The sequence below is a fragment of the Strigops habroptila genome, chromosome 1 (assembly GCF_004027225.2).
Source record: "Strigops habroptila isolate Jane chromosome 1, bStrHab1.2.pri, whole genome shotgun sequence".
NCBI lineage: Eukaryota > Metazoa > Chordata > Aves > Psittaciformes > Psittacidae > Strigops > Strigops habroptila.
Window position 1 is genome coordinate 9,096,150 of NC_044277.2, and position 27,466 is coordinate 9,123,615.

The 27,466-nt window shown below is 37.3% G+C and overlaps 1 protein-coding gene across 1 annotated transcript in view; it reads left to right on the top strand.

Annotated features, from left to right (window-relative positions):
• Window positions 1–27,466, top strand: part of ADCY8 (adenylate cyclase 8) — a 121,289-nt gene that overhangs the window by 91,415 nt on the left and 2,408 nt on the right. The window contains 7 exon segments of the mRNA XM_030505613.1: window positions 3,650–3,851; window positions 7,131–7,220; window positions 8,663–8,835; window positions 11,719–11,800; window positions 15,968–16,126; window positions 19,674–19,820; window positions 25,691–25,783. Of these exon segments, the coding sequence (XP_030361473.1) occupies window positions 3,650–3,851; window positions 7,131–7,220; window positions 8,663–8,835; window positions 11,719–11,800; window positions 15,968–16,126; window positions 19,674–19,820; window positions 25,691–25,783 (946 nt within the window).

Here is a 27,466-nt window from a genome sequence, read left to right on the forward strand (position 1 = left end):
TGGAACCTTGGCCTTATGAGTACCTTTAAAAGTTGATTTCCAGAATGGGGGAAGATATTTAGGGAAAGGATATTTACCATTACCCCTTTTGCGAGAGAAGATTTGAAGACACATGGGTGCATTATGGCAGTGCTTATGTTCTTTCAGGAGCTGAAGATCACTGTCAACATTTAAGAAAGAAAATTTCAGTCTTTGTTTTCAAGTTCTGATGCTCTGCTTCAAAAAGTGTGTTTCAGTCTTAAAAAAGCATGCCTGTTAAATGAGCGGAGGTCAACAGATGAGCCACCCTAAAATAAAAGGATGGGGGATTTTTAGTGAGACAGTTTCAATATGCTTGAACATATTGAATGAGGAAATAATCTGGAAGTCCAAATTTCCCAAGTTCCAGTTCTAAAATCAGTTCAATATATGAGCACACAAACAAGCTATCACCAAGTTAGGCTGGATTTGGATTCAGAGAGTCTTGGAGAAAATTTCATACTCATCTGTTATAGCTCTGGCAGATATCAGAGAAGTAAACTACCCCAGTGGAAAAGCAAGGACATCACATCATTTCCATGGAACAGCTAACAAACTATAATTTACATTCCTCATGGTAACCTACCCTTTTCTTAACAACATTTAAGAGTCTTTCAGTGAATGCTTCAGAGCTCGGTTGAAGAAGAAGGGAATTTTGTATTTGCCAAAGTGCATGCCTGAATATTTTTCTGAGCTGAGTCTTTTGGGGATTTCTGGAAATTTGGTGAAAGAAAACATTATTTAAATCATCATAAAACATATATTATTTAAATCATCATAAAACATATATTATTAAGGATCTTCAGGGAGTTTCTTAGATAGGTTGCCATAGTCCGTGTGTTTAAAAAGGGAATAATCTTCCTATTATAAAATTATCTAGAATCTTATATTTTAGATTATTATTAAAATCATCTACTGTGTATGGGTGTTTCAGAATTTTATCTCAGTTTATCTCTGTCTCCCGTAGGATAAATATTTGATCCATTCATACCTTTCCCTGACAGGGCAGACACACCACTGAATTTAAAAATCTTTGTAATAGTTTTCATTGTTTGAAATATTGAGTTGGAGAAATTAGTCTAAGTGACACAAATTAATGCCATATTTCTGCTGTAATTATCATCTATGAAGCCATTACATTACATTGTCAATCTTGCAGTGATTCATCTTCTCCATCTGAGAGGCCTGGGAGTTTGATTCATTTCCTGCAATACACTTTCTATATGCTCAGATGGGCAATCGATCATATTGGAGTAGACTGCAGAACTACTCTTCTATCTGTTTTTCACTGAGTTATTCTTGTGAGGGGATAAACTGTTGTTCATTTAAACACCTGCATCTTCTGTTTTGTGTATGCTTCCTTCTAGCTCAGGTCTTGATTTGTGACTGTACATGTGGAAGAGGGAAAGCAAAAGCTCCATTTCACGTTTCACTTGATCATGACAGTAAGGGAACACCTAGAAAGAAAAGCATATGGTCTTGAATCTCTACTTGAATGAAGACGTGATCCAACCCAGGTGTTGTAGCTCTGGGAGAAGTTCATAGATAGAAGAGTATTAAGGCTGTTTGTTCCTATTCTTCTAACCTTGACTATGTCTTCTGCTGTACTTGATCCTATCTGCATGCTGCCAATAAAATATTAACACAGATACTGGATTGATCCTCTAGGAGGTCATAGGTGTGCAGATTTCAGTTTTGTTTTTATCTCAGGGAGGCTTAGACAGGAGACAAACACATCAATGTTCAACTGAACAGCTACAGTGGAAAAATTTTTGTTGTCTATGTATTTATTATGAACAAATACAAGACCATGGTTTCTCAGGCAACCTTAGTAGGTTATGCTGCATTTTGGATTGATAACCCAGACTTAGGTCCCTAAATGCTCCCTTTATAGTACTTTCATTCAATAGCACTGAGTCTTACATGTAAAATTTGGCAGTCCAAAATAAGAACTCATGTTTTGTGTCCTCAGGTCTGACCTCCTGAGGCTTGACCCTAATCTTTTGAAAGCCTTAATATGGTTTCATTTAGAGATGGCTCAGGCTAGGTCTGCAGAATTGCTAGGTTACAACTGCATATAAAGACTGTCTATATGTATCTGAGATATAGCTAGAAACCGTGAGTTCCAAAGAGGTTCTCAGTCATTTGGCTTTGGAAAGCAAGAAGACTACTGCAGAATACTGCTGTGGTGTGGGGAAACTGAAGGAAATTATTTCATATAATTGTCCGTCATTGTCCATAACCCCAATTAAAAGTACGGCCACTGGAGAACAGGTCGGCCTGTGGATCTCAAGATGCTTTCTATCTGAATAAATCTAAGAGCCTGCTGTGCAGTAAGATGAATTGTACCCTAACTTACACAGCTCTCTTAATGAGCTCTCTTGACCCCCATGACTAGTTCTCCATGAACATATTGTCCAGCTTTTCTCTGGCCTTATTGTTTTTCTCTCTCAGTTTTCTGTGTATTTTCACAGAGAGAAGTGGCTCTGAAGACATGGTTGCATTTTGTCTCTACTTGGTAGCTTTGGGACTTTCAGAAAGTCCTGAGACTCTTCCCGCAAAACTTAGTCACACAGGATTAATTCTGTGGATCCTGTTCCAATCTTGTTTCTTCATTATTCACTCTTCCCATCACAATGCAGGTTTTTTTTATAACATTTCAGAAGTGGGGACAAAGAAACTTGACTTTCAAAGTTCCGAGTGCTTTCTTCTCAGCAATATAAAATAATATACCACATTTCCCAACCACACATAGCCTACTTGGTTGACTTCAGGTCCCATATTTAACAAAAAAATTCAATAAATTTAGAAAACTATAATGAAAATTGGAGTAGAAGAAATTATGGGCTGTAATGGTCTACTCAAAGGAATAGACCTGTATTCTGTATACACACTTACAATAGTGAAGGATTACATTTGCAAGAACAAAGTTTAAAGGGTATGCCAAATGACATGTTTTATTTAAACTTGTTTGGATCGTACATCTTTTTCTATGCTTTATAAGTTAAAGAACTTCAATGAAAACAGTACATGAGTTGTTTTTTTAGAAGCCAATAAGATTCTTAGCTGCAGTTTAAAATGAGAGTAATCTTGCATTTCTGTAATTATTATATCCTGACTTACTCCAGAAAACAGGCTGCTTTACTGTATTCACTTTAGATCTATGACCCTTGGTATAGTATGATTTTAAGACCTGTGTTGTGTTATATTTAAAATAATATACCCTACCAAACTAATATACTAGAGTGGGAATGAGCTCATACATAAGTGTCATCAGTATCCTACAGGCTAAATAGATTTGCTCTGAAGGAAACTTAAGGGACAACTGAGCACTAAATGAAAGGACATTCTTGCCACTCACACTCTATATAAACTGATAGAGGCACTAGCAATGATTTCCCTGGCCTGTTTCTTCAACAGCAGTTTCTCAGCAAGAAGCCATGTGAAGCAATGACAGGCCTGTGGAATATGGGCAAATCTTTGCTTTCTGTGGTTTTTTTCCTGGGTTTTTTGGTCTCAGATTTATAGCAAATGATTTTTCCTAGTCTGAACTGTATAAGGATTTATTTTTATTAGCAGTGGTATTGTGCTGTGGTTTAATGCTGAGTTCTCTTTTTTTTTTTCTTCCCAGGGTGATACCAATGGTCATTCAGTTTTCCATTCTGATTATGCTGCACTCCGCTCTTGTGCTAATCACCACGGCAGAGGATTACAAATGTTTACCTTTAATGCTCCGGAAAACTTGCTGCTGGATTAATGAGACGTACCTGGCCAGGAATGTCATTATATTTGCATCCATTCTGATTAATTTTCTTGGAGCCATCATCAATATTGTAAGCTTATAGGGAACCAGGCAATATTATACAGGAAAAGATGATTTATGAATTATTAAACTTGCTACAGGACTTGTTAACTAATGCATTTATAAGCCAGCTATAATTTAAATATATGAAAAAGAAAAGGTGATGTACCACAGCTTCAGGAAATTAAATCTGTTGCTTAAACTATGTATTTCTGAAATATCTAATTATTTCTCCCTCATGAGTATCATCTATTTTTAAAACCCTTTTGCTACTTTCTATTCAATGTATTTACCCATTGAGGACCATTTGTAATTTTCGGACATGTTGATATGCTTCCTTAAAGACTGTCAATCCAAAAAATGCTTATAGATATTAAATTCTTCATTTCACAGTTCTCCCATTAGTAAGATTACTAAAAAAATGAGTGTCAACGAACCCAGAAAATACCTTCAAAAAAATGGTGGAGTTGGGCAAGCTATGTCAGTAACCACAGCACGTAAAAAAAGAAGTTAAAAGGCGGAAATTCTTCACATGTCTTGTCTTGCTCATTTAGTGGTTTGAAGAAAAAACCCGTCAGCCTGAATTCACCTTAGCTGAAGTAGCACACCATGGGCATAGTCACTCTCAGCTTGCTTTATAGTCAGTGAAAAAAAACAGGAATCCCCAAAGATTTCTTTTGATTTTACTGGTCCCAATAAGGAGATTTTTCTCTCTCCAGTGCCCACAGAGGGATCCTAATTTCCACATCTCCACTAAGACAAGTGACAAATCTAGGGCAAAGTTTATCAGTGTATCTGTGAGGAAAGGCATGTACCAAGCTCTGCTTAGCAGCTGTGGTAATTGAACACTGTGGGCCTGCATACACAGGCTAAAAGGATAGGGTCTTATATGCAAATGTAATAGGTCCCTGATTATCCTGATGTCTTTAGAAATATGAGACGGATTTGCATGAATTAGGCAGATTATCATGTCAGACAACCTGGCAGGTGTTGAAGCCTGAGACAAGAAGGTAAATATCTCACTGATTGATTAAAAGTAACAATTTCATCACTTTTTGCTTTGCTCTTAAAAGGGCACCTTTTGGCTACAGATGTAGCAATGCTTTTTCATCTGAACTTATAGTTTATTTTCTTCTAGATAAGACCAGGAAAGTATTTATTGAGTGTAACAACAATAACTATATGGTACAGCAACTATAACAACACAGCAGCACCAACAATTATCCTGTAATAATTAATAATATTTATATCATTGGAGTAAATATGCTGAAGTCTGATACTTCAAGAGTTTGCCTTGTCTTCTACTAACAGCTACAAGACTTTATTACATTCTATTGCTGTTGTTCTTCCACGACTGAATTCAGGTTGCCAGTATGTGAAGACTCAGCTTTTGTCTGGTTTTTTTAGTGATACCACGCAATCACAGCTAGGAGAGTTAGTGGAAGAAAGAAGAGTGTATTCACTGATCACTATCCTTACAGAGAACATATAAATATGGTAAATGACAGGAAGTTCAGTAGGGTTGAAAACTTCCTGAAGATAACGGCAGTGGTCCGTTATAGTATAGATTACTAAACCGTGCTGTGGAATGTAGGGGTTTTTAAATCATGTTTGGCAAATATCTGTCAGGAAAGATTTTGGTAGAAATAAGCACGGTCTTGAAACAAGATGATCTCTAATGGCCTGTCCATACCCAATTTGCTATGGGTATGATGACAGTAAGATTTTCCTCTGACTTGTAGTGGATTATTTTTTAAGACTGTGTCCACTGCAGTGTGGTACGATGGCTTATTCTAAAACAGTCAAAAGAATCAGAATTCTTTTTACTGTCATTCCACTGGGTTTCTATAAAGCAGTAAACAATTATGTTTATTGTCATAAATTCAGAATGGCAATGACTTGAGTCACTGAGGCCTGACCTCTACAGGAAACCACAACATCCATAAAACCTCATTATTCCATATGTCAAAATTCTGCCATAATGATAGTTTGCTCAGGAGGGACCTGCATGCATTTAAGAACAGGTAATGCAGCTGAGTTTTGCAGCTATATGCATCCACTGAGTTTAAATACACCCAGCTGGAGAGGACAAAGATGTTTTCTAACAAGAGCTATTAGGCTTCAGTTTCACCAGGGGGGCAAATGAGTTTTGTGGTTCTTTATATCACGTGCATTCTTATTGTTATAAAATCAGAAAAGAAGTTTCTGATCATGAAAGTCTATTAAAAAGACATGCAGAGTGGTTTTCATGGCACTCTGCCCTGCAGAGAGGTGCTGTACAACTCATAAACTTTTGGAAGGTACTAATAACTACCTGTTCTCACAGAGGACTGCACAGACGACCTAGCTAATGTTGCTGCATTGCAGAGATGACTGAATTGCTGAAAGAACAAACAAGAGAGTTCCAAGTTCAGAATTCATTAGAATTTAATTGTAAGAAATTGGGCCTAATTAAACAAATTCTCTAAATCTGTTGGAAAGAAAGACAGGGGAACTAGCTTGTACATACCAGGCTGATGAAATGACCAGATTGGATTAATATATGTAACAGGAGATTCCATCTGCTTTAACTGCTAAAATAAGAAACTATTAATGATTTTTTTTTTCTGTATGCTAATACCATGATGTATTGCAACTCAACACTGCTGTTTTATTTATATTTAACACACTTGATTTTAAATACCATCAAAATGAATGCAGGTCATAACAGCAAAAGGCAGCAGTATTATATTCTCAAAACCATTGTTTCATGAACGAATTTTCATTCCCTTCCATTCTAGGCATCACAACCGCAGTTCTGGGACAACATTATGTTTTGGCACAAGCCATAATGAATGATACAATGCTATTCTGTCCCACATCTAGAAGGATAACTTTGTCCCTTGCAACGTAGCATAAAAAAATGCTCGCAAACAAGTGTGCACATGCAATCTGATTTTATGCTCCCAATTTAATAATTTTCTTAATAGTTTATAACAAAGTATAACATTTTGAGAGGGTAATTCTTAAAAGTCCAGCATCACTCCTCTGAAACTCACAGAGGAGCTCATCTTTCCCCTTTAGCAACAAGAGAACACACGAAAGCTACGCAGATGCTGAATGTCTGTAGCATGTATAGCTCCCCCTTTTCCATTTCACCTCCACATTGTGTCTTCTTACTGTCAACTTAACCCTCAGTGAAAGCTATGGAGCTGGCATGAAAAGCAGGTCAGCCAGTTCTATCCCTGAACCCAGCCAGTAGCCACACAAGCACTTTGTCACCAGTGCATAATGTAGCCCTGATTTATTTATTTTTTTCCTTTCTTCGCAGCTATGGTGTGATTTTGACAAACCAGTAGCCTTGAAGAACCAGACATTCAATTCATCGGCATCTTTCACAGACATCTGTTCCTATCCTGAGGTATTTCTGAGGGTACTTTTGAATCTGAGGCACAGATCCACAAAGGTTACAAGGCAACCACTACATGGAATCAGTGATCTGTGTACTGGTGGTGGAGTCAGGTGCCTCAACAGCACTGTGAAGCTGAATCTTTGCATTTATCCATATGCTGATCGAAAAAGCAGAGGCTGGTTACAGAAGGCATTAATCTTATGGTCTAATGAGGCATTCCAATCAAGTTTCAACCTTCGAACTTCATATAGAACCTTTAGGCTGGAAACACATTCAGCAATGATTCAATGAGCTTAGTGCACTTAATTCATATGAAGCTAATGGATACTAATACTTACATAGCAAAAACACCAGTCATTCTGCTTTAGTTATCTTAAATTTGCATTTGGAGCAAAGAAAATCCTTTCTATGATGAGTAAGCAGGCAATAAAATCAATGGGTTACTCATGTGTAGATAAATCATAGAATCATAGAATGGTTTGGGTTGAAGGGACCTTTAGATCATCTAGTTCCAACCCTCCCTGAGATGGGCAGGGAAATAAATGCAATATGTTGCTTAGAAAGTCATATGGCAGTGTCATAATACTGCCAGCAGTATGCTGCAAATTGCAGGGATGCAGACTTTCCTACAGAGGAACTGTACTAAAGTAAAACTGTACTCAGAAAAATGAATGCAATCTCTCCTAAAGCTGTGTGATAGGAGTTAATTTAAACCACATTTGGACTGTGGGTGTTGATGTTGCTATTTTAAATCTGAGCAGCTCATGGCCATGATTGTATCTCTATATCCAGTATCAGCTGCATGGATTGCATTTGACAGATGACTAATCATTGAGAAAAACAAAACAATGAAGAGATTAGAAAATGAGATGTGAATAAAACTTCCAGGCATCAAATTTTAAGAGAGTAATATAATAAGTAGGCATGCAATATTGAAAATAATAAAAAAAATCACAATAAACCCCCACCCAAATCTGTGGCTTTATCCTCTCTTCAAGTAACATGGGAAAAGGATTAAAGCCAGAATACGATTCTCCCATCCTGATTAATGTGGATCTCATGGAAGTTTAGACTTCAAATGAATATAAATTATTTTCTCTCAGCTGGCTTTTTGTTAACAAACTACTACATGCAGCATCTCTTCCTTTCTCTTTTAAGGACACAGGGCTCCCTTTCCCTTCTAATATAATGACTATGCAGCAAAAGCATAGAGAAGGATTTCCACTAACATGGAGGTGCCCTGCAAAATAAAGAATTTGTAATTTCACATTCTGTTTTAGCAAAACCCTGATTTTCAAAGTGCCCTGTAACCTAACAAGACTTAGCTGAGCACTGAAATTCAGAGCAATTTTTTTTATACTTCTGATTTTTTTTATCATTTGTGTAGACATTTGTGAAGTTAATATGTAGTCACTGATCACCAAAAGTAACCAGTGCTGTTTTCTATTCAGTATTTTGTCTTCACTGGTGTGCTAGCAATGGTGACTTGTGCAGTCTTTCTTCGTCTCAACTCTGTCCTGAAGCTGGCAGTACTTCTCATCATGATTGCGATCTATTCTCTGCTGACTGAGACCATTTATGCTTCCCTTTTTCTGCAATATGACAACTTTAACCACAATGGAGAGTAAGTGTTCACAGCCCCCTTTAGGAGCTGCTTTTTAATAAGGTAATGGGTCAAGTCTTGCCAGAGTATACATTTATTGGATAGCACCATAGTTAGGTATGGAGTGATGGTTGCAAAAGGCAGTGACTAATGACAGAAAGATTTACAATGTTATTCTTTCTCAGGCTTTTTAATTAAAATTTTCATTTCATGAGGACATTTAAATACTGAGCAGAGTTTGTCTTTTATGTCTCCCACAGTTTATCCATGCTGCTAAAAATATGTATTACAGTGCATATACATTGGTTGCCTCTGTTCTTGAAAATTTCAGAGATACTGACTGTAATTCTCACCTCAATTTAAGAAATTAGGAATGAATGATTGATTTTTTTGGGGTCAGGGTTTTAACTGAATAAAATCCAAACTATAACATGTAGTTGTAAAAGATATAAGGGATGCAGGGATGATCCCATTGTAGGAGCATATTTGAAGGACAGACTTCCCTTCCCAGGCTTCCTTCCTAGCAAGAGGACTTGAAGAGGAAGACAGAAGAACCACAGTAATTTGCAGAGTCAAGAGATTCACTAAGTGTTGCAATAACTGAATCTAGAGCAGCAATGATTTAGGTCACTCAGAAAAACACTTCAGTCTTTGATACTTGACCAATTTAGTATGGCAGTTGCTTGTGCTTGTCAGCATATGCCAGATGAAGATCCTCAGAATAACAGGAAAGCATGGATTTACAACACAATTAGTTCTCACAACAGCCACATCTTTATACATAGTGAGCTCTGCATATCTTTCCTTGCTAGCTTCTTATGGTAGCAAGGTACTAAGAATTTGGGGTGCAATTCTTTTTTCTAACGCTAGTTAGTCTCCTACGGACTAATGATATGACATACAGCATATTCAGAGCAGACTGCAGCAAACACAATAAATGGCAGTAAGCAATACCTTGGCTAAGTAACTAGAAGTAGAAATAATGTTCGTCGTCTTTAATTGTGGTCACTATTCAAGCAGGGTAAAGAAAGATTCTCCCTTGTATGAAAATCTTAGAGAATTCAGAGTAGTTTCTGTTCCCTGAGTCAGTGAAACTCTCCAGTGACTCTTATCACAGGAATATCCTGCAGAGTAGCCAACAACCCAGGGGATAGGGAACTTAGGTGAAATGCTCCACACTCAGAACTTCAGCTCTGACATTAGGGAGCATGAGGTTCAAAGCTATGTGTCCAGAAACTTACCTGTTTTTCTTAGCTATACCAATTAGTGGAATAAAAGGTTTTGCAACTCCCTCTGAAACTCATCTAGCTCACGTATATGTGGCTATAGCTACATTGCTACAGTATGCAAAACCAGATGAGTTCATAACTAAGACCTTTGAGGCTGTTGCCTTTAGCCAGTGCACAAGGGGTTCTTCTGGAATAAAATCTTTGGTAAGTTTCATTTCAGACAAAATGGGAGACATTTCAATTCCAAAGTATTTGTAGATGACAAAGATGTTTTCTGCCGTCTTTTGCGCTATACTGTTGATTCATCCCATTGTGGCACATTTCCTCACAGTAAATTCTTTGTTAGGCCCACAAAGTCAGTTGAGTTAGCTCCCTCACAATAAGGTTTCCTTTTGGTTTATCTCCATTAAGCTCTGCTCTTTTTCTGTCTAATATCTCTGTCATAGGACTCCTACTCTGACAAATGTCACCTGATCTTTTTCTCAAAATTACTATGGAAAATGGACATGGAAATTGATTTATTCTTAAATCTCAAGTTAGACAGAAGAGTGTTCGAAAGTATCATCTTCCATATTCTGCTCTTTGTTTATTGCTTTATTATCTTTTCTTTTTCACAGCTTTAAGCACTTCTTAACCATTTCATCATCTTTTCTTGTCTTTCAACAAAATAATTTCCAAGTATCCATGTTTGATTTGCCTCCAAATTTAGTTCTTTCTCCCTTTTGCTTTACTATAAGATTGGTCCTACCAGTTTCCCAACCTCTTCATTAATGTCTTTTCCTCTGGGAAACATGTCTTTCTAAAACCCCTTGATATTACAGACATACTCACTTCAGTTTTTTCATTTTTCCACATAACTGTAATTTTTCTTCATATTTGGAACCCCCTTTAACTGCTCTGGACACTTTTCACCTTATTCTGTCACATTTTCTTCATGCTCCACACACAGCATCTCAGCGATTTCATACAGAAGATTTTATACAGCTGGTACCTTCTTGGCTCATCTTTGCTTCCCTCCTGTGTGCAAGAGTTTCCTTTACTTCCCTTGTGATAGACAGACATTTCTTCTCTGTACTCCTCTTTGTGGCTCAGTAAAACCAGTCCTAATTACTATTTGCCATTTGTTTGGTTCCCCTTTGATCTACACCTCTTTCCTTAACTCACCTGTCCTCTCAATAATTCTCACAATATGGGGATGTTTAACTTTCAGCATCTGCCTTGGGGTTCATCTTTTATCTCCAGGCCCATCCACTGGGCTTTTACTTTCACAATCTGGAAGTTTCCCTTTCCTAGCTCCAGCTTCAACCTTTCCCCATCCAGATCCCACTCTGTGTATTCCACAGGAGCCGTAGTGTTCATGGTTGTTTACTAGGCTCCCAGAAGAGACTGATTGGCACTGCTTGAATATCACATTTGAAAGAGGAACATCATCACCATCTGTATACCTACAGTAGGCTACAGTTTAGTTATTTAACCCATTTGTCTCCAAACAGTGAGGACTCCAATTACACTCCTTTTCTCTTGAAATATAATTAATGCTAAATTAAATTTCCAAATGCAGGGGATTTTTTAAAGAGCAATGAAAAGTACCAGGATGCATTATGAAATGAAACTTCTGAACAATTGCAATACTGAAAAATCAATAACTGTCATTTACTTTGGATTTTTTTTCCAGCACAGACTTCCTAGGTACAAAGGAGGCATCTTTACTACTGATGGCAATGTTCCTTTTAGCCGTGTTTTATCATGGTCAACAGGTAATGCAAACATTTGCTTTAACCGTTCCTTATATCACTTGCAATTACAGGATGTGACAATAATTACTTTCAAAACACTAACTGCCTTTTTGTCCTCTTGAGCATATGACCTTTAACAATTTAATAAACCGTATGCAGAATCTGATTAAAGAAAGCCCACATCTAATGCTGCCTAGCATTCTTAAAGAACATGTGCAACATTCTTTTCAGCAGTATGCAAGTTATATTGAAATTTCTAATAGAAATTGGAGGAACAAACAGGACTTCGTTTATCAGTGGCATCTCACTGCTTCAGTGCACTCGATAAGGCATAAAACTGAAATGAAGAAAGGGAAGAACAAACAGAAAACAATAAAACTCCCATGAAATAGCTTAGTATGTTCATAGAGGAAAAACAACAGATTTGAGGTAATGAGAAAAATTTGCAGTTAAGCACCATCACTAACTTCTTCAGGTCATGGATCACTTGCAAGAATTCTTTTACATGGACCTAGATTATAACCAGGATTTAGCAGCCTCAGAGTTTTACGATTGGTATCCCAAATTTGTGATAAGCCATATAATATTCCCAATGATTCTTAACATACCAAAGATACAAATCTACAGGCTTGGGAATCATCTTAAGTGAGACCAAGTAGTAAGAAAGAAAACACTAAAGGTGTTTAGGTAGAGCAAGGATTAGACAGAATCCAGGCAATGCTCTTCAGGATCACAATTCTGAGCGCAAATGTCTATCTCTACAAAAGCCCAATCCAGGATGTTTAAATGTATTTTCCAGCCCAGGGGCCTGTTTTCTATCCTATTAATCTTTCTTCTTCCATAAAAAGGGTGGCTGCACTCAAACTACCCTTGGAAATGGTCCCTGAGATGTGCTAACTCCTGCATGTCCTCTCAAATAATTCATAGAGCCACTTGTTCAATTTAACGATATCCAGCGGCAGTGCCCAGGACCATTTCCTTGCATTGTTTAATTTCTTATTATAGAGTTAACCTAAAGGTCTCTGTATAAATGCCAACTAAAAACATATATAAAAATTCCATCCACAGCACATTAAAAAAAAATATCTCGTCAATAATCTGAATTGATGGGAAGCACAGTTAACTCCAATAAATCTGTCCTCTGGCATAGCTTTACTTCTCACAAACTGCAAAAGTGTTCTGAAATAGAATAGCTTAAAAGTTGCCTCATTCTAGGTGGATTTGCAAAAAAGATTAATTTTATAAGATTATATTCATGGGCGTTTCATTTCCGAACAACTAACTACTGTTCCTTATCCACTGTGATTTAAAGTTAATCCCCAGTTTTGTACCCAGAATTTTAAGCCAGATTCAAGAAAAAGTTGTCTAATCAGACTCAGCTCTTTCTTAAAATCTTACCCGTACTTCAGCCAATAAATCTTGAGGGTCTTTTGTGCTAAAGCCATAATTAAAAGTAGTTTTGTTACTGTTATATGACATCAGGCTAAATAGACTAATTCCCTAGTAGAAATTAAATTTCATCTAGAAGCACATCTTTTTTAACACAAATTATACACCCTTTGAACCTTCTTCATGCTTGAGAAAAAGGGGAGGAATGAGGAAATGAAAAAAGGAGGTTGTTCCAATTGAAAAAAAGAGGAAGAGACATACCTAATTCTGGTATTATGCTTCAGGTCTCTTCATTATCCTGAATATATAAAATACTCAGATTGTAGTGTAGTGAAGAAAGGATATTTGTTTGTTTTATCCAGAGTTAGACTGGTGTGGCTGAAGGTGTCCCTTTGGGATGTAAATCCTCTTTTCTCATTCTCTAAGGAAGAATATGCCATCCATCAAATGCTTATCCTTACCTTGTGTTTTCTTTGCCTCTGGTAATTGACTCCAGAGTGGGTGGGTTGTACAGCATTTAGAGAACATAGGTACTATTAGGCTTTCTGTGTAATACGTCTTCTCTATTTTCTTCAGTCGCTACTGGAATTAGGAGTGTTTCATAGAGCTATGTATCAGAGCAAGAAAACCTGGACATTTCAAGATTTATGTTGCAGACAGTCGTTTTTATTGGCACCACCATGCCCAGGAACATTTCTGTACAAAATAACAAAAATAAACCCAAAACTTAACCCTATAACTTTGTTAGTTTTAACAAATATCAGAACTCAGCAAACCATCTTCTTGAAATGTTCTATTTACAAACCCCATATGTAGAGTACGCTTTTATCTCTGAACTGACAGTGTTATCTCCTTTGTTCATTAATGATGCAAGAAAAATATTTCATGCTACAATGTGATTTTAAATAACCAAAATGATATTATATAAAATGTAAAGGTTAGCTGCTGCTATTCTGAGCTAGGCTTAGAGATGTGAAATTTTCCTGTACAGCAGCATAAAAAATCAGCTGTAAAAAACTGTACTGTATTTTTGCAAAGTTCTTGTTGTAGTAACATTGAATATCTGAAGCATCAAAGAACTCAGAATCCACCAGCAGCTCCCGCTCCAAGCCAATCTCTAAAGTACCTTTAGAAATCCTTGCAAAATTATAGTCAGTGTTGCCTTCTCAGTCGTCGGTTATGATCTCGTATAGGCTCTGCCTTCCAGCACAAAAAGAAAGGCAAAGAAAACTGAAAAAACCTTTAAAAAACATTTTAGAATACTTTTTCCTGTCAGTTTTTATGGTGCAGTTAATTTAGGGAGTTAGTAGTCACAAGATGGAAGACCAAAATATGAAAATTAAAAAGAGATTAACTGTTTATAAAGGGAGCAATAGCATCAAGAGGGCAAGTAAACCACTGCTAAATTGCATACAAGCTTTAGAAGTCTATATCAAGCCAGGACCACCTTTATATTTCAGAAAAGAAAGCTCCCTGGAATACAGTCAACCTATAGGCCCTCTTGCAAGATGCTTCACATTTTCTTCTAAACAGTTTGCTATTGGTCACCGCTGCTGGCAAAAACTGTGAAAAAGATGAGTCCCTTAACAATCCATTTTTAGCCACTCCCACCCTCTGCAGGCTTGCCCTTTATCTCAGCTTGGCATATGAATTACATCCAAACCACTTGCTTAATCCCAGCACCTTTTGGCAAACCATTTGATGTCTCTCCCAACTGTAAAATCCATCTATTTGCTGCTATAATATGTTGATCTGCTGGGTGTCTGATAATTGGAGCATCTAACTTCACAAATACATTTTCTTTCAGTTTACTGCACACAGATATATCTCCATAATTTTCAAGAAGGCTGCAGCTTAACAAGTCACCAGTTGAAATCTGTTTAAAACTCTCCTTCAGTTTAATGCACTCAAAAGTTCTGGCAGTGTTGGTCTTGTTCATGTATTGACATACATGTGCCTCTCAGGCAAGCAACATGATATTTCAACATGTTCCCTGCTTCAGCTAGCGGATAGTTGTCACTTATGTATATATGAATATGCATTTATATATGTATATAAATACACAATATATATATGCATATAGAAGTTGTGCAGGAATCTTCCTTTTGTTCTGCACATATACAGTACTGAAAACCATTTAACTGGTTTGTATCTGAGGGTGTCAGGCACTGCCACTGTTCACATACTAAATTGTGATTGCAGGCTGGATTCACAACACACCAGGGACAGAGTGTTCGAGGGGGTATCAAATAGCATGTCTTTCACTAGCTTTTAAAATACTTAAATTGCAAATATTTGTTTGCCCCAGCAGTAGAAATACCTTGTTTTGATGCCACAGATTTGAAAGTCCTCTTTGGGAGTGTGTTGGGCTGTTATATACAATTTTGCTGAAAGATGCTCATCCTTGACAAATTAGCTACCTATCTCTTCACTGTGTTTAGAATGACCCTTGTGCTATTTTCTCATTAAACACATTTCATTTGAAAACACATATGAAAATGGGAACACATTTATTTCATACCAATACCAGAATCTTTCAATACCTTATCTCCTGTCTGACTCCATTATCTAAATAATAAAGAGGTGTTTAAAATGAAAATAATTTTGTGACATTTTCTAGCCACTGACCATAGCAGTAATATGACAATTATTTTGCCCAGGATTTCTCTGAGACATTCACCATATACAAGGCAAAGAAATAACATCATTTTCTGGCAGCCTGCCAGGATGACAATACAATCTCTATTGTTATCTTGTCAGGTTTTATTTTTGTCTTTTTTTTTCTTTCTGGAACTACAGCTTGAATACACAGCAAGGCTGGATTTTCTGTGGCGTGTACAAGCAAAAGAAGAAATCAATGAAATGAAGGAGTTAAGGGAGCACAATGAAAATATGCTACGGAATATTTTACCCAGTCACGTTGCCCGTCACTTCCTGGAGAAGGATCGGGATAATGAAGTATGTATCAGCTTTATTTCTGATATTTTTGTCTGATTAGCAAAAGAAAAGTAGATCTGTTAGGAAATTTTTAGAACTTAGTTCTTGATAGGATTCATTACACAATTCATTACATTCAGTATCTGATCAATATTAAAAAGACATTCATGTTTTAAAGCAAAGGTTCTGCCTTTCTAGGATCACATATAAAGTGGTGTTCCCAGGTTCAGACTCACCAGTAGGAGACACATGGATCTACTAGACCAAGTCTAGTGGAAGGCCACTAAGATAACTGGGCATTGGGGCACATGACATGATGAGAGGCTGAGAGCGCTGTGTTCATTGAAACTTAAGAGGAAAAGTCTGAAGGAGGATTTCGTCACTGTCTTCAACTATGTAATAGAGATGACAGAGCAAAACTCTTGCGCAAATGGAAGGACAAGAGGCAATGACACAAGTTGCAGAAAGAAAAATCTCAGTTGGATACACGCGAAAAAATCCCCAGGAAAGTGATCATTGTAGAGGGACTCTGAGAGGTTGTGAAATCTCCAGTCTTGGAGATACTCAACTCTCAACTGAACAAGGCTATGAGACACTTGACCTACTTTGAGTGGGGACTGTATTAGATGACTTTCATGTCCCTTTCAACCTATGAGTCTGTGAAAATCTAGTATTTCTAAAAAAGATATGTGAATTTAACATAATGCCTGTGAAACCTTAAGATAGCCCAGTGCTGCAAAAGTATTATTACAGTTATTATGGAAAAAATCTGTGAAACAGTCTGCAACGGACCTGGGCCTCTCTCATCTTCAGACCCAAGAGAAGATTTTCGCCATTTTAAATTGTCTCTGAATTGCCTATTTGGGGCAGTTAACAAAATACCCATTTCAGAAACTCAGTTTGTGGTTATATTCTTCAAGAATATTTGTAGTACGCAAAGAAAAGCTTGATAATGGAATCTTTGGGTATTCCAAAGACAGAGTTCGAAGAAAGGTTGCTGAAGGGATAAAGGAAAGTTCATAATTTGTTTCTGAAACCAGCAGTAAGTCACTTACTCATTATTTGAAATGAGGCAAATACATATTACAGTATCATCTGTGAATAAAAGCTATTGTATGATGAAACTGGGATTTTCTCATGTAATTTTGGAATTATCTTTAATAATGAAGAGGTTACAGATGTTGCAAGATTCAGATTGCCAGACATATCTATTCATTGTGCAGCTAAAAGGAATCAAGACCACCCTTTTCTGATTATACCTTTTGGAAACAGATGTAGCCAGAAGAATTAGACTGCATAATGAGGGATCATTGTGTTCTGAAGATGTGATTTCAAATGTCACCTAGGGAAGGGCAACATAGTGAGAAGCTACAAGAAAAGGCACTTTAGAAATCCACCTCTTGAGGAATTTTACACTCTGTGGGTATTAAACTGCCATAAAAACACCACTCTGCACAAGAGAAAATATCTGTGTGAAAGCAACCAGGTTAAAAGGCTTCATTGCAAATGGAACAGACCCCGGTACCAACCACAAGTGTGTTCTGGTATAGCTGCATTATGGATTTTAACGGAATAAATGTCCTCTCTTATACATTCATTCACACACACTAACATGCATAATAATCTTCAGAAGCAAACAGATGCCCCATGGATCACTGCTGATGCTTCAATAATTTGCCACTGAATTCAATTCCACCACCCCTGCCTTTTGCAAGGCAATTTCCAGAGTGACTATACTTGGAGATGATTTATGCATGAGCTGGCTGGCTGTAACATCTACCAGATTTCAGTACAATCAATCCTGCAGTTCATGTCTGGCTATTAAGTTAATTTCTCTGCTCTCAAAAAATGAATTCCCAAATGTGTACTGCAAGCATTTTCTCATGGATGTATTATTTCTGTCTTGAGGCTTCTTACCAAAAATAGAAAAAAGGAGCAGCTGAAGGCTCAGTCAGTTGTTTTCTGTCTTCATGATCTGAGCAAAGGGTATGCCTGAGTATATATATGCTTCTCCTAGCACATATTATTGAGTATTCCATAAGTATCCATGAACTAACGTGTGTATAACTTTTTTTCTATACCTACAAAAGGGGATAAGTGTCCTTAGAGTATGGCTTCCATGACCCCACAGATACTTTTCAGTGAAAGAAAGTGTAAAGGCAGGAAGGGAATTGATCATGGGTTTTTCTGAAGCTTTGCAGTGTCTTTGGAAACTAGCAGAATTTTCCCGCTTTTGTTGTAGGATGAATTGTTAAAGAATCTAGAGAAATAGCAGCACTAGCAGCATAGCAAAGCGCAGGGCAGGGGTTCAGGATGCTTCTCTAAGGAGAATCAGAATGAAGGAAGGAGTCTGAGGTGTTCACATCAGGTGATGTATGGCATCCAGTAGTAAGCCCTTTTCTCATGATACCAAAGCACTAAAATTTCCGAAAGCACATTAAAAAGAATATTGAGAAACAGCTGTTCCAGGTCAGAATGTCATAAGAGAAGATCCAGAACAGAAATGAAAGTATCTGTCATCAGGTAAAACTACAGAAGTTAAAGATAGAAAAATGTCAAACAAAACAGAATGCATATGGTTGTGGTATATTAGCCACTAGAAAAGCCTACCAGAAGTTGTGGGGGAGCTCTGTCCTTGGCATTTTTAAAGTTGAAGTTGGTTTTGTTCCTAAAAATTTGCTTGGCTTCAGAGAAATGACCACATTCTCACATACATAATGACAAGAACCCATCAATAAATAAGTCATTCAGTACCAGTGATTTGAATAATGAAAGTGGAAACATATCCCAGCACATACTTCATCCTCCCGTGTCTGATCCTTATAATCTGCTCTCTGTCTCCAGGAACTGTATTGCTATCCTCACTTCTTTTTTCCCTCCTTTCAAACTCTAATAGCAGGAACCTCTCTCAGAGCCAGGCAACCAAATACCTCCATAGTCACCTTAGGAGAGCCACAGTTTACCAGAGAGTAAGGGCTCTCTGAAAACCTGTGAATAAACTAACTTGTAAAGATCTGCAGTAGTACGAAGTATAAGTTATATACCAGAAAATGTGACAACTGAGAGGTTTCTTTACAAAGAGGTCACATCAGACATTTTAAATGGTCTGATTCTTGACAATTACCAAATTTAGAAATATATTGTCAACTGCAAACATTTATGAGACAGACTTATACAATAATAAATAACAAACATTAGGTTCCTTTTACTTGCCTAACAGTGTTTGATTCTCTGGTATTCACACTTGCAATCGAATCCTTCATTTCTGCAAGTGATTTCCATAAAAATAAAACCTGAAAAATTCTATTTCATTTTTGCTGGTGTAGCTTCCTGACCTCAGAAGCAAGCTTTCAAAGAAAGGGCAAACCCTGCATATAATCTGTGATAAAAATGTGAAAGCTGCCAGCCTCATCCTGTTGAACTAGGCTAACACTTTATATACTAATGCTAACCTCGAGTATTAAGGTATTATGCATGGAAAAAATAAGAAACCTACTTTAATTGCAGCCAATTACATTCTCTTCCCTATATTACCACTTCAACTCGTTTTTCTTCATCATTCTTTTAGGAATTATACTCTCAGTCCTATGATGCAGTTGGTGTGATGTTTGCTTCTATTCCTGGATTTGCTGACTTCTACTCCCAGACTGAGATGAATAACCAAGGAGTGGAATGTCTGCGCTTGCTGAATGAAATCATTGCAGACTTTGATGAGGTAATACCAGCTACCAGAGAAAATCTGATATTGTTTAAACGATGAGTTCCCAAATTATAAATATGTCATCCTAAATTATCAAATTTAGTAACTATTCTGCTTCCAACAATTGTCCGATATTTTTATTTCAATTCTGTCTATTTAGCTTTCTTGCACTTAGTCTTGCCAAACTTTGATCTGAATGACCTAGTGAAATAGAGACTAAAATCAATAGTTACTTGAGTGTAAACATGTATAAATAAAAGCAAAATCTGCTCCAGTGTAACTAGAAATAGAATATGTATTAGTTCTGCAGAAGAAAGAAGGTTGAAGATATTTGCAACAGTTCTGGAAAGTAGTGGCCTAAATCTAAACAGATAAGAGTATTGTTTTGAAGATGTTGGTTGAATGGACTCAATGGATGTAAAAGGTAAAATAGTGTCAAGTTAAACATGAAGCACACAGCTCCGAAGCAAATGTTGGGTAGAGAATGAAACGTGGTGACATATTAACTGAGGACACTTGTCTAGTCAGGTATGTTATACAGAGGTAAATGACATAAAGCTGTTTGCTTTGCTGAGGAATTCAGAGGTGAAGTGAGATTTAGGAAAGGACATGCCTTTCAGAAAGGGAGCCGAGGAGGGGATAAGATAAACAGGAGAAAAAAAGTCAGATCCCCAATGTAGCTGTTGCCAGATGAAAGCAAGGAAAACCTGGAAAGCGAAGAGGAAGTCAGGAGCAAGTTACGTGTTTGGTACTGCACACTCTGCCAACTAGTTAGTAAGGAAGCTTAGACAGATGGTATCATGTCCTGCAATGAGCCTAAGAGGCATTAAGAAAGGGGACAAAGGATAGACCAAAGAACAAAAAAAAATTGGAAAAGAAATTAAAGCTAGGAAGGGTGCAAAAGTAAAGCCAAAATTGCCTAGCATGGGGAATTTTAAACTATATAGTGCAGAAGTTTTCAGGAGTGTGTAGCCCTGCTGAGCTCCCTGAGTGGTAGAAGCAGAATCTGAGCCATCCCTACTTAGCAGTGAGACTGGATCTGTTTGCCAGACTGGAATAGTCCAGAAAGAAAAGAGGAGGGGAAAGGGGGAGGTCATACTGGTATCATTGGTCTGTGATTCCAGTTTTGGAGGAGTTATTTAAAGAGAAAATGGGAAAAGGCATCCTTTTCAGAATTCTGCTGGCAAGATTAGTACTGAACTGGACAATGGGGGTGAGGGCACACGGACAGCATGAAATCATTGAGAAAGTAAAAAATCCTACCCAATAAACCATGTTCTGTTTAATCTCTATTTATCCCAAGGAATTTTTGAATTCAGTTCTGTGTTGTGATAGAGTATCAACTGGAGAATTGATCAGTGTATTCTCAGCTTAAAATTATGATGCAGTTCAGGAAAACAGAATTTGTTCCCTCAAAAGGAGCTGGATCTGGATCTCACATCCTACATGAGCTATGTAACCATGGAGCAATTGTCTAAAACAGAGAAGGGGAAAAACTCTACTTCAGCTCACAACTCAAAAAGCATTATTAGAATGCAAAAGCTTGAGTTTCTGAAAGAAGACAAGAAGGCATACTGAGTTTTTCATCTTCTCATTTAATCTGGATCAGGATTCTGTCTATAGATTAAGCATCCAGAAAACTCATTCCAGAAAACTAAAGCGTTGGCAGAGTTCAGACCTCTCCAGGGTTTAGAATACAGCTGAATTAAGGTTTGAGAATTAGTGTCTCTTTTATTCTGATTATTTATTTAGTTCTACCTCAGTCCTGCTTTAAACAGTCCTACTTTAAAAGATTTCTTTGGAAATCTAGCCTACAGGTTTTCTGGTTGGTTGGGTTTTTGTGCTTTAAAGAGCAATTATCTCCAAGGGCTTCAGAGAACTACATTGAAGGAAAAGATGAAAGTGGAAGGCATATGACTGAGAAAAAGAGATTAGGGAAAAAAAACTTTATTCTTTATTTTAATTATTATTCCATCCTAAGCAGCAAGTATCTAAGGCCTCTCACAGGTTTTGAAGTGTTTATTTTCAATTTTCTCCTCTGGTGGAAGTTTTGTTATATTCATTTCATAATTGTAAAACAAAGGCACAAAGGGGTTATCTAATTTCCTGTCTTTTTATTGAAAACAAAGAGACCTATTCCCATGCCAGAAGGTAGAACCTAATTACGAACCCAGAGCAGGGTCTTGACTGCACCTTCATCGTTCTTCATCCCGGTCAATCTGCATGGGGAATGTTCATAGACTGGTAGCTCGTAAAAACTGGACCAGGGTGAAGATCACATAAAATTGGTCTGACACTAAAATTACTAGTGGGAAACAGAAGAATTCACAGGGGATGCATCATGTGCATTTTAGTAGAAAACAAAACTACTCTTCTATGGAAAGAGCTCTGTCACCTGCTAAGCTCCTGCACTGCTTTCCCTATAGGTACAAATACCTGCTTCTTATCTCTGAGATCTTGCACAGCTGTCAGCATGCTTCTTGATTAATAGCTTTGTTTTTCCTTCCAGATCTGATTAAAATGATTAAGGCTCAAACTTAATGCAACGCTTATTGCTATGAATTAATTTAAGACATTTTGTCATGCATGTACATGTAATCTTCACAACAAAATTCCATTGCTGTTGTGGCCATTACTGAAGACAAGGTTTTCATCAAAAACCCTAACACAATATTACATTCAAGGCCCTAACACCTGCTCTGTAATTAATAAAGGACCTAATTTGGGACCGTATTGTGCCCCAGACATGTCTAGTTGAATAATAGATATGTTCTTGCTACAGGTAGGAAATGAAATTACATGATCCTCTATTGACTGCTAACCTACTTCCAGCATGGTCATGCCATTAGTTTATTCTGTCTAAGCAATCTTAAAGGTGAAATGTTAGAGAAACAAAGCCAGTCAAACAATAAGCAGTGAATGGTGAAACAGATCCTGCCACCAACAACTTCATGGGGTAGGAGCCCACAGAAGACTTAGGTTGTTATTGAGTCTTTCTTAAGGACCTGGGAGAACTTGTAGTAAAAGTTAGTCTTGGGGAGTAGGTGACTGACTCTTCTCAAAGCACAGCTTTACTCAGAGCTTCTGTTTGGGTTTGTTTTATTTTTTCTCTGATGGCTCACAAATCTGGTTTCTACACTGACAAAAGGATTTTTTTAATTTAATTTGACATATAGCATCATTATAGAATACAGTTAGAGATAACTTCTTATTTTGTACCCAAGCACAGAGATGCTGACAGGAACAGTCCATTCATCAAAATTAAATATTAACATTGCAAATCTACCTTTATAATTACCCATTTTTTATATGACTGTAGTCTTAAGACATATACATTCTTAGAGATGTTGCAGAGAAAAGTAATATTGGAACATTTTTCCTGAAGATTATGAGTCTCTAAGGATTTTTTTTTAATGTAATATTCTTTCTAGACTTTTTAATCTATCATTTATGTATCTTACTGATGTTACAGCTGGGATTTGTGCTTTAATAAGAGCTTTCTAGTTCATGGGCTCTTCTTTCCTCCATTTTCTTTATCCGGCAGTGATATACATGGTGTTTATGACAACAGATTTTAATATATTATGTTGCCACAAAGAGAGGTTTGGGCAGAATGCAGGATCCTGCTTTCAGACTTTGCTGATTACTTCTCAATTGTGTGCTGTGTCCTGGAACATTCTCTTTTGTACAACTTTGTGCATGTTTCATTGCATGTGTGTATCCCAGGGTCTGACCTCCCTATAACCTTGGCTGTGCATGCATTGCGACATCAAGCCATTAGTTGCTTTTCAGATACCAACCACATTGTAGTGTTTGAAAATATTCCTTGAACTAGCTTGGTAAATTAGCAAACCTATTCAAATGTTGTAACAAACAGCAGCTGATTTAGGACTGTCTTGGAATGTCTTTTCCCAATATCAAAATCCATCATCCTGTCATACTGTGATGAAAATAGTTGGTAAATAAACCATTACTTGAAGAAGGAAAGAAGCTATCTAACAGACAGCATAAAGCAGGAAAAAATAGAGATTTGGAAACAATATGAACGAGAAGAAAAAAGATAACTTGAGATTCTTTCTTCTAAATTTCCTCACAGCCAATAGGTTCATTCTTTCCTAAAAAGAGTAATTTTAGATATTTATCATACATTTTAAATTACTGTGCTGTTTGCTTCCAGCAACCATCTGGAAATTAAAAAATAGTCTGTTTTTAGCCAAGACCATTTCCTCCCTTTGCCCGCACACCTGGTGCTCTCAGGCTGCTCATAAAAGCAGAGCTACAAGAAACGATCTTTTTCTTTAAGAGAGCAGTTGGAAAAGCTGCCCTTGTAGGAGGGAAACGTAGATAATAGGCTTTTCTGGCAGTTTGAAGAAAAATGAGAAGCAGGTCAAGTTTTTGGACTTTCCTGACTTGGAAGGGAGCTATTAACCATATGGCTTTGTATTCCCTGCTCGCAATGCTGTGCAGCCTCCCATTAGAGACAGATGGTGCGATATCTGTACATGAACAGCAAAGGTTCCAAGACCCCAACACTCTGGCTGACGTACACTGTGGTTAGTCCAATGGCTTAGGATATTTCATGTTATGCCTTTGGTATGTTTCTCCCTTTGAATAAAACAATCCTGTTAGTTTTTAATTGACAGGAAATTCAAACCCACACAATGGAAAAAGAAAGGATGACAGTGTATAAAAAAGGCAGGAAATGCTTCATTAAATTTTTGCCTGACCACAGCAAGATTTTTTTTTCATTTAAATCCCAAGTAAGTTAAGCCTTTAGCACTGAGAGTTTGAAATTCTTTTCCTCTATGAACTTTTTTCTTCCAGACTGCCTAACAATATTGGTACCTAAATTTATGAGATATCATATTGTTTATCATTAAGTATTTTGGTATAAACATCAGCAAACACTTTTTTAAAGCCTGTGATGAGGTGATCTGTACCCATATCTCACATAAAGCTGCGTTATCATTCATTGATTCATAACCTAAACTCTGCTTAGGTTTAGGTCTCTCAAGGACTGTAAGGCTCTGGCTTCTATTTCATGGAAAGTCCTAAGATAAACTGAATACAGACTTGAAATAGGGACCAAACTGTCACTCCCAGTCCACTCAGTGCTTTAGTCACTAGACTAAATTTATTCTTACTCTTCCAAATTCTAAAGCTGACAAGTCCTTTGTGCCTATTTAGCACCTATAGCTATCTCAAATGGATACCAGGTTTTACCACTTCCCCTTGGCTCCCTGTATTTCTTGTAGAAGGTGACAATACATAACGAAAGTGGAGGCTGAATGACCCAGACACTCTTAGGTCTGACAATAAGTACAGGGAAGCATGGGATACAGGAGGGCTTGATCTCTCATAGAAGTTCTTTGTAGGCATCAACCTTCATTCATGGACTGTGCAAGATGATTAAAATGGCTGGTTTAAGTGGACTGAATTCCCTTTAACATTGGTCTCGTCACCTGAATTGTTGCTGCACTTAATTTGCAAACTGAGTTCCTTCAAAAGAGATATAAAAAGAACTTTTAAGCAATCAAGCCCTCCTATATTCATACATACTTACACAGAAAGCTTGTCTTCACTAATTTTCCATGATTATAGGACTCATCTGCATTTTGGTTAGGCTAGAATACGCATGTCTTATATTATCCATTATGTGATTTACCAAACAGCTTTACAGAGCACAGCAGAACTTAGTTTGAATGTTCTCTGTGGGTAAATGATTTGCAAAGAGCCCCAGCTCGGTGTGCCCCAGAACCCAGAACGAACTGTGCATTGTGACCAACTGGAAGATACCATGAGCACAATTATTCATTTCAGTATCTGTAGAAGCATTTTGAATCAAGAATTACAAAAGTAAAAGTGTTTTTTTACATATGTATTAGTTACTAGGTGAAGAAAGATTTCAAGATATTGAAAAAATTAAAACAATTGGCAGCACATACATGGCCGTGTCAGGATTATCACCTGAAAAACAGGTAAGAAAATAGTTTTCTTTAAGAAGCAGAGCTCTGGTGTATCTGACCATTCATATTAGAGAATATTAGTGTTATCTTTATGATGTTCATAGAGTTGTGTTTGTTAAAATAAAATAGACATTTGGGGCTTCTGGCAGACAACAGTTGCACTTCTTGATGAATTGAAATGCCATCTTGTGCTCAGGAACAAGAAACATATGGATTCTTTCCTCAAATTTAGGCTTATAAAAGAGAAAAAAAAAAATCTCCTTTCAATCACACTGATGTGAATCTAGAGCAGGTCTTTGGACATACTATAAAGTTACAACTGTAACTCTGACTGGAATGTGGCTGATAGCCTCCAAATATCTGTGAAGATAGAGGATCTATTAACTGACAGCATACGTGCACAAGTGTAAGATTGAATTTATACATTTTTGTGATTATGTAGCTGTATATCTGCAGACAGATGTATCTACTAGAAATCATAAAGAAAACAGAATCATCAATTCCACTGAAGAACATCAGGAAGCCACATGCCTGCATGCCGCCCTCACTTGCAGGGGTATGAACCAAGCTGAGGGTAAAATCCACCAGAGGACATATGCACATTCACAGCCATAAGCCTCAGATAAATCAGATGAGAGAAATCTATTCATAATTACACCCAAGAATATGCTTGGAAATGGAGTCTCCAAAGGAATAAGACGAAGCTCTAAAATACATCCATCGAGAAGTTGGCTGGTGCTGAAATCTGCCTTGCTTGGCAGCCAGTGCCTCTCCCCAAGGAAGAGCACTACAAAAAATGGTGTGCTGCCCCAGATCAATCACAGAGTGGGAATCAAATCTGCCCACGTTGATTGCAACTGCTAGAAAAACAGAAGCCAGATTATCATGAGCTTTATAAACTAGAAAATTTCCATTGTTTGTTTAGAATACATTATAAAACATGTGGAGTGTAACTAGCTGAGCATCTCCCACCTACAGAGTTACAAGAGATGCTGACAGCTATAAATCCACAAAACAAGACAAGCATGAGATTTTTGTTTGTTTCAACTCAAAATGCTTCTGTGCAGAGATGAGCAAAGAAGGACTGAACATCAGGGAGGTAGCTGGTTATAGCTACACAGCTCCTAACCACTTCTTTTGACTCAATGTGGGTAAAAATGCAAAGGGAGAAAATCTGTAATGCATTTCCAAGATTGATTAACTTATTCTTTTTCTTGAACTATAATAGCCTCATAGAATTTTTATGTATGCTTTAAATATAATAATCTTCATGCGTACATGTCTATCACCTTGTCAGCATTTAGGAGGTGAGGGCTGCTGAAGGAGGTTGGTATGTTGTGAACTGAATGAGGCTGAGGCCAAGGACTGAACACAGTGTGAACAGAACAGGGTGATATCATGGAGATGCCTATATTCAGTACTAAACACCGAGGGTGACAAAAATTGCAAAGGGCTGGACTGCACGACACAGGGTGGAACTTGCAACTCTCCATTCCTATGGACTGGAAATATGTTTGAAGAATTACCTCACTTCAGAATAGATGAGATGAAATCATGCTACTATTGGGCCAAAACCACAGCTGTTCCTTACTCCACTGCCTACTCAGAGAAACAATTAAGGAGAACTCTTTCTTCTCTTGAAAGTCCCTGCCCCGTCATTTCTTCTGTTGGTGTTCTCTGAAGACCAAAACCTAC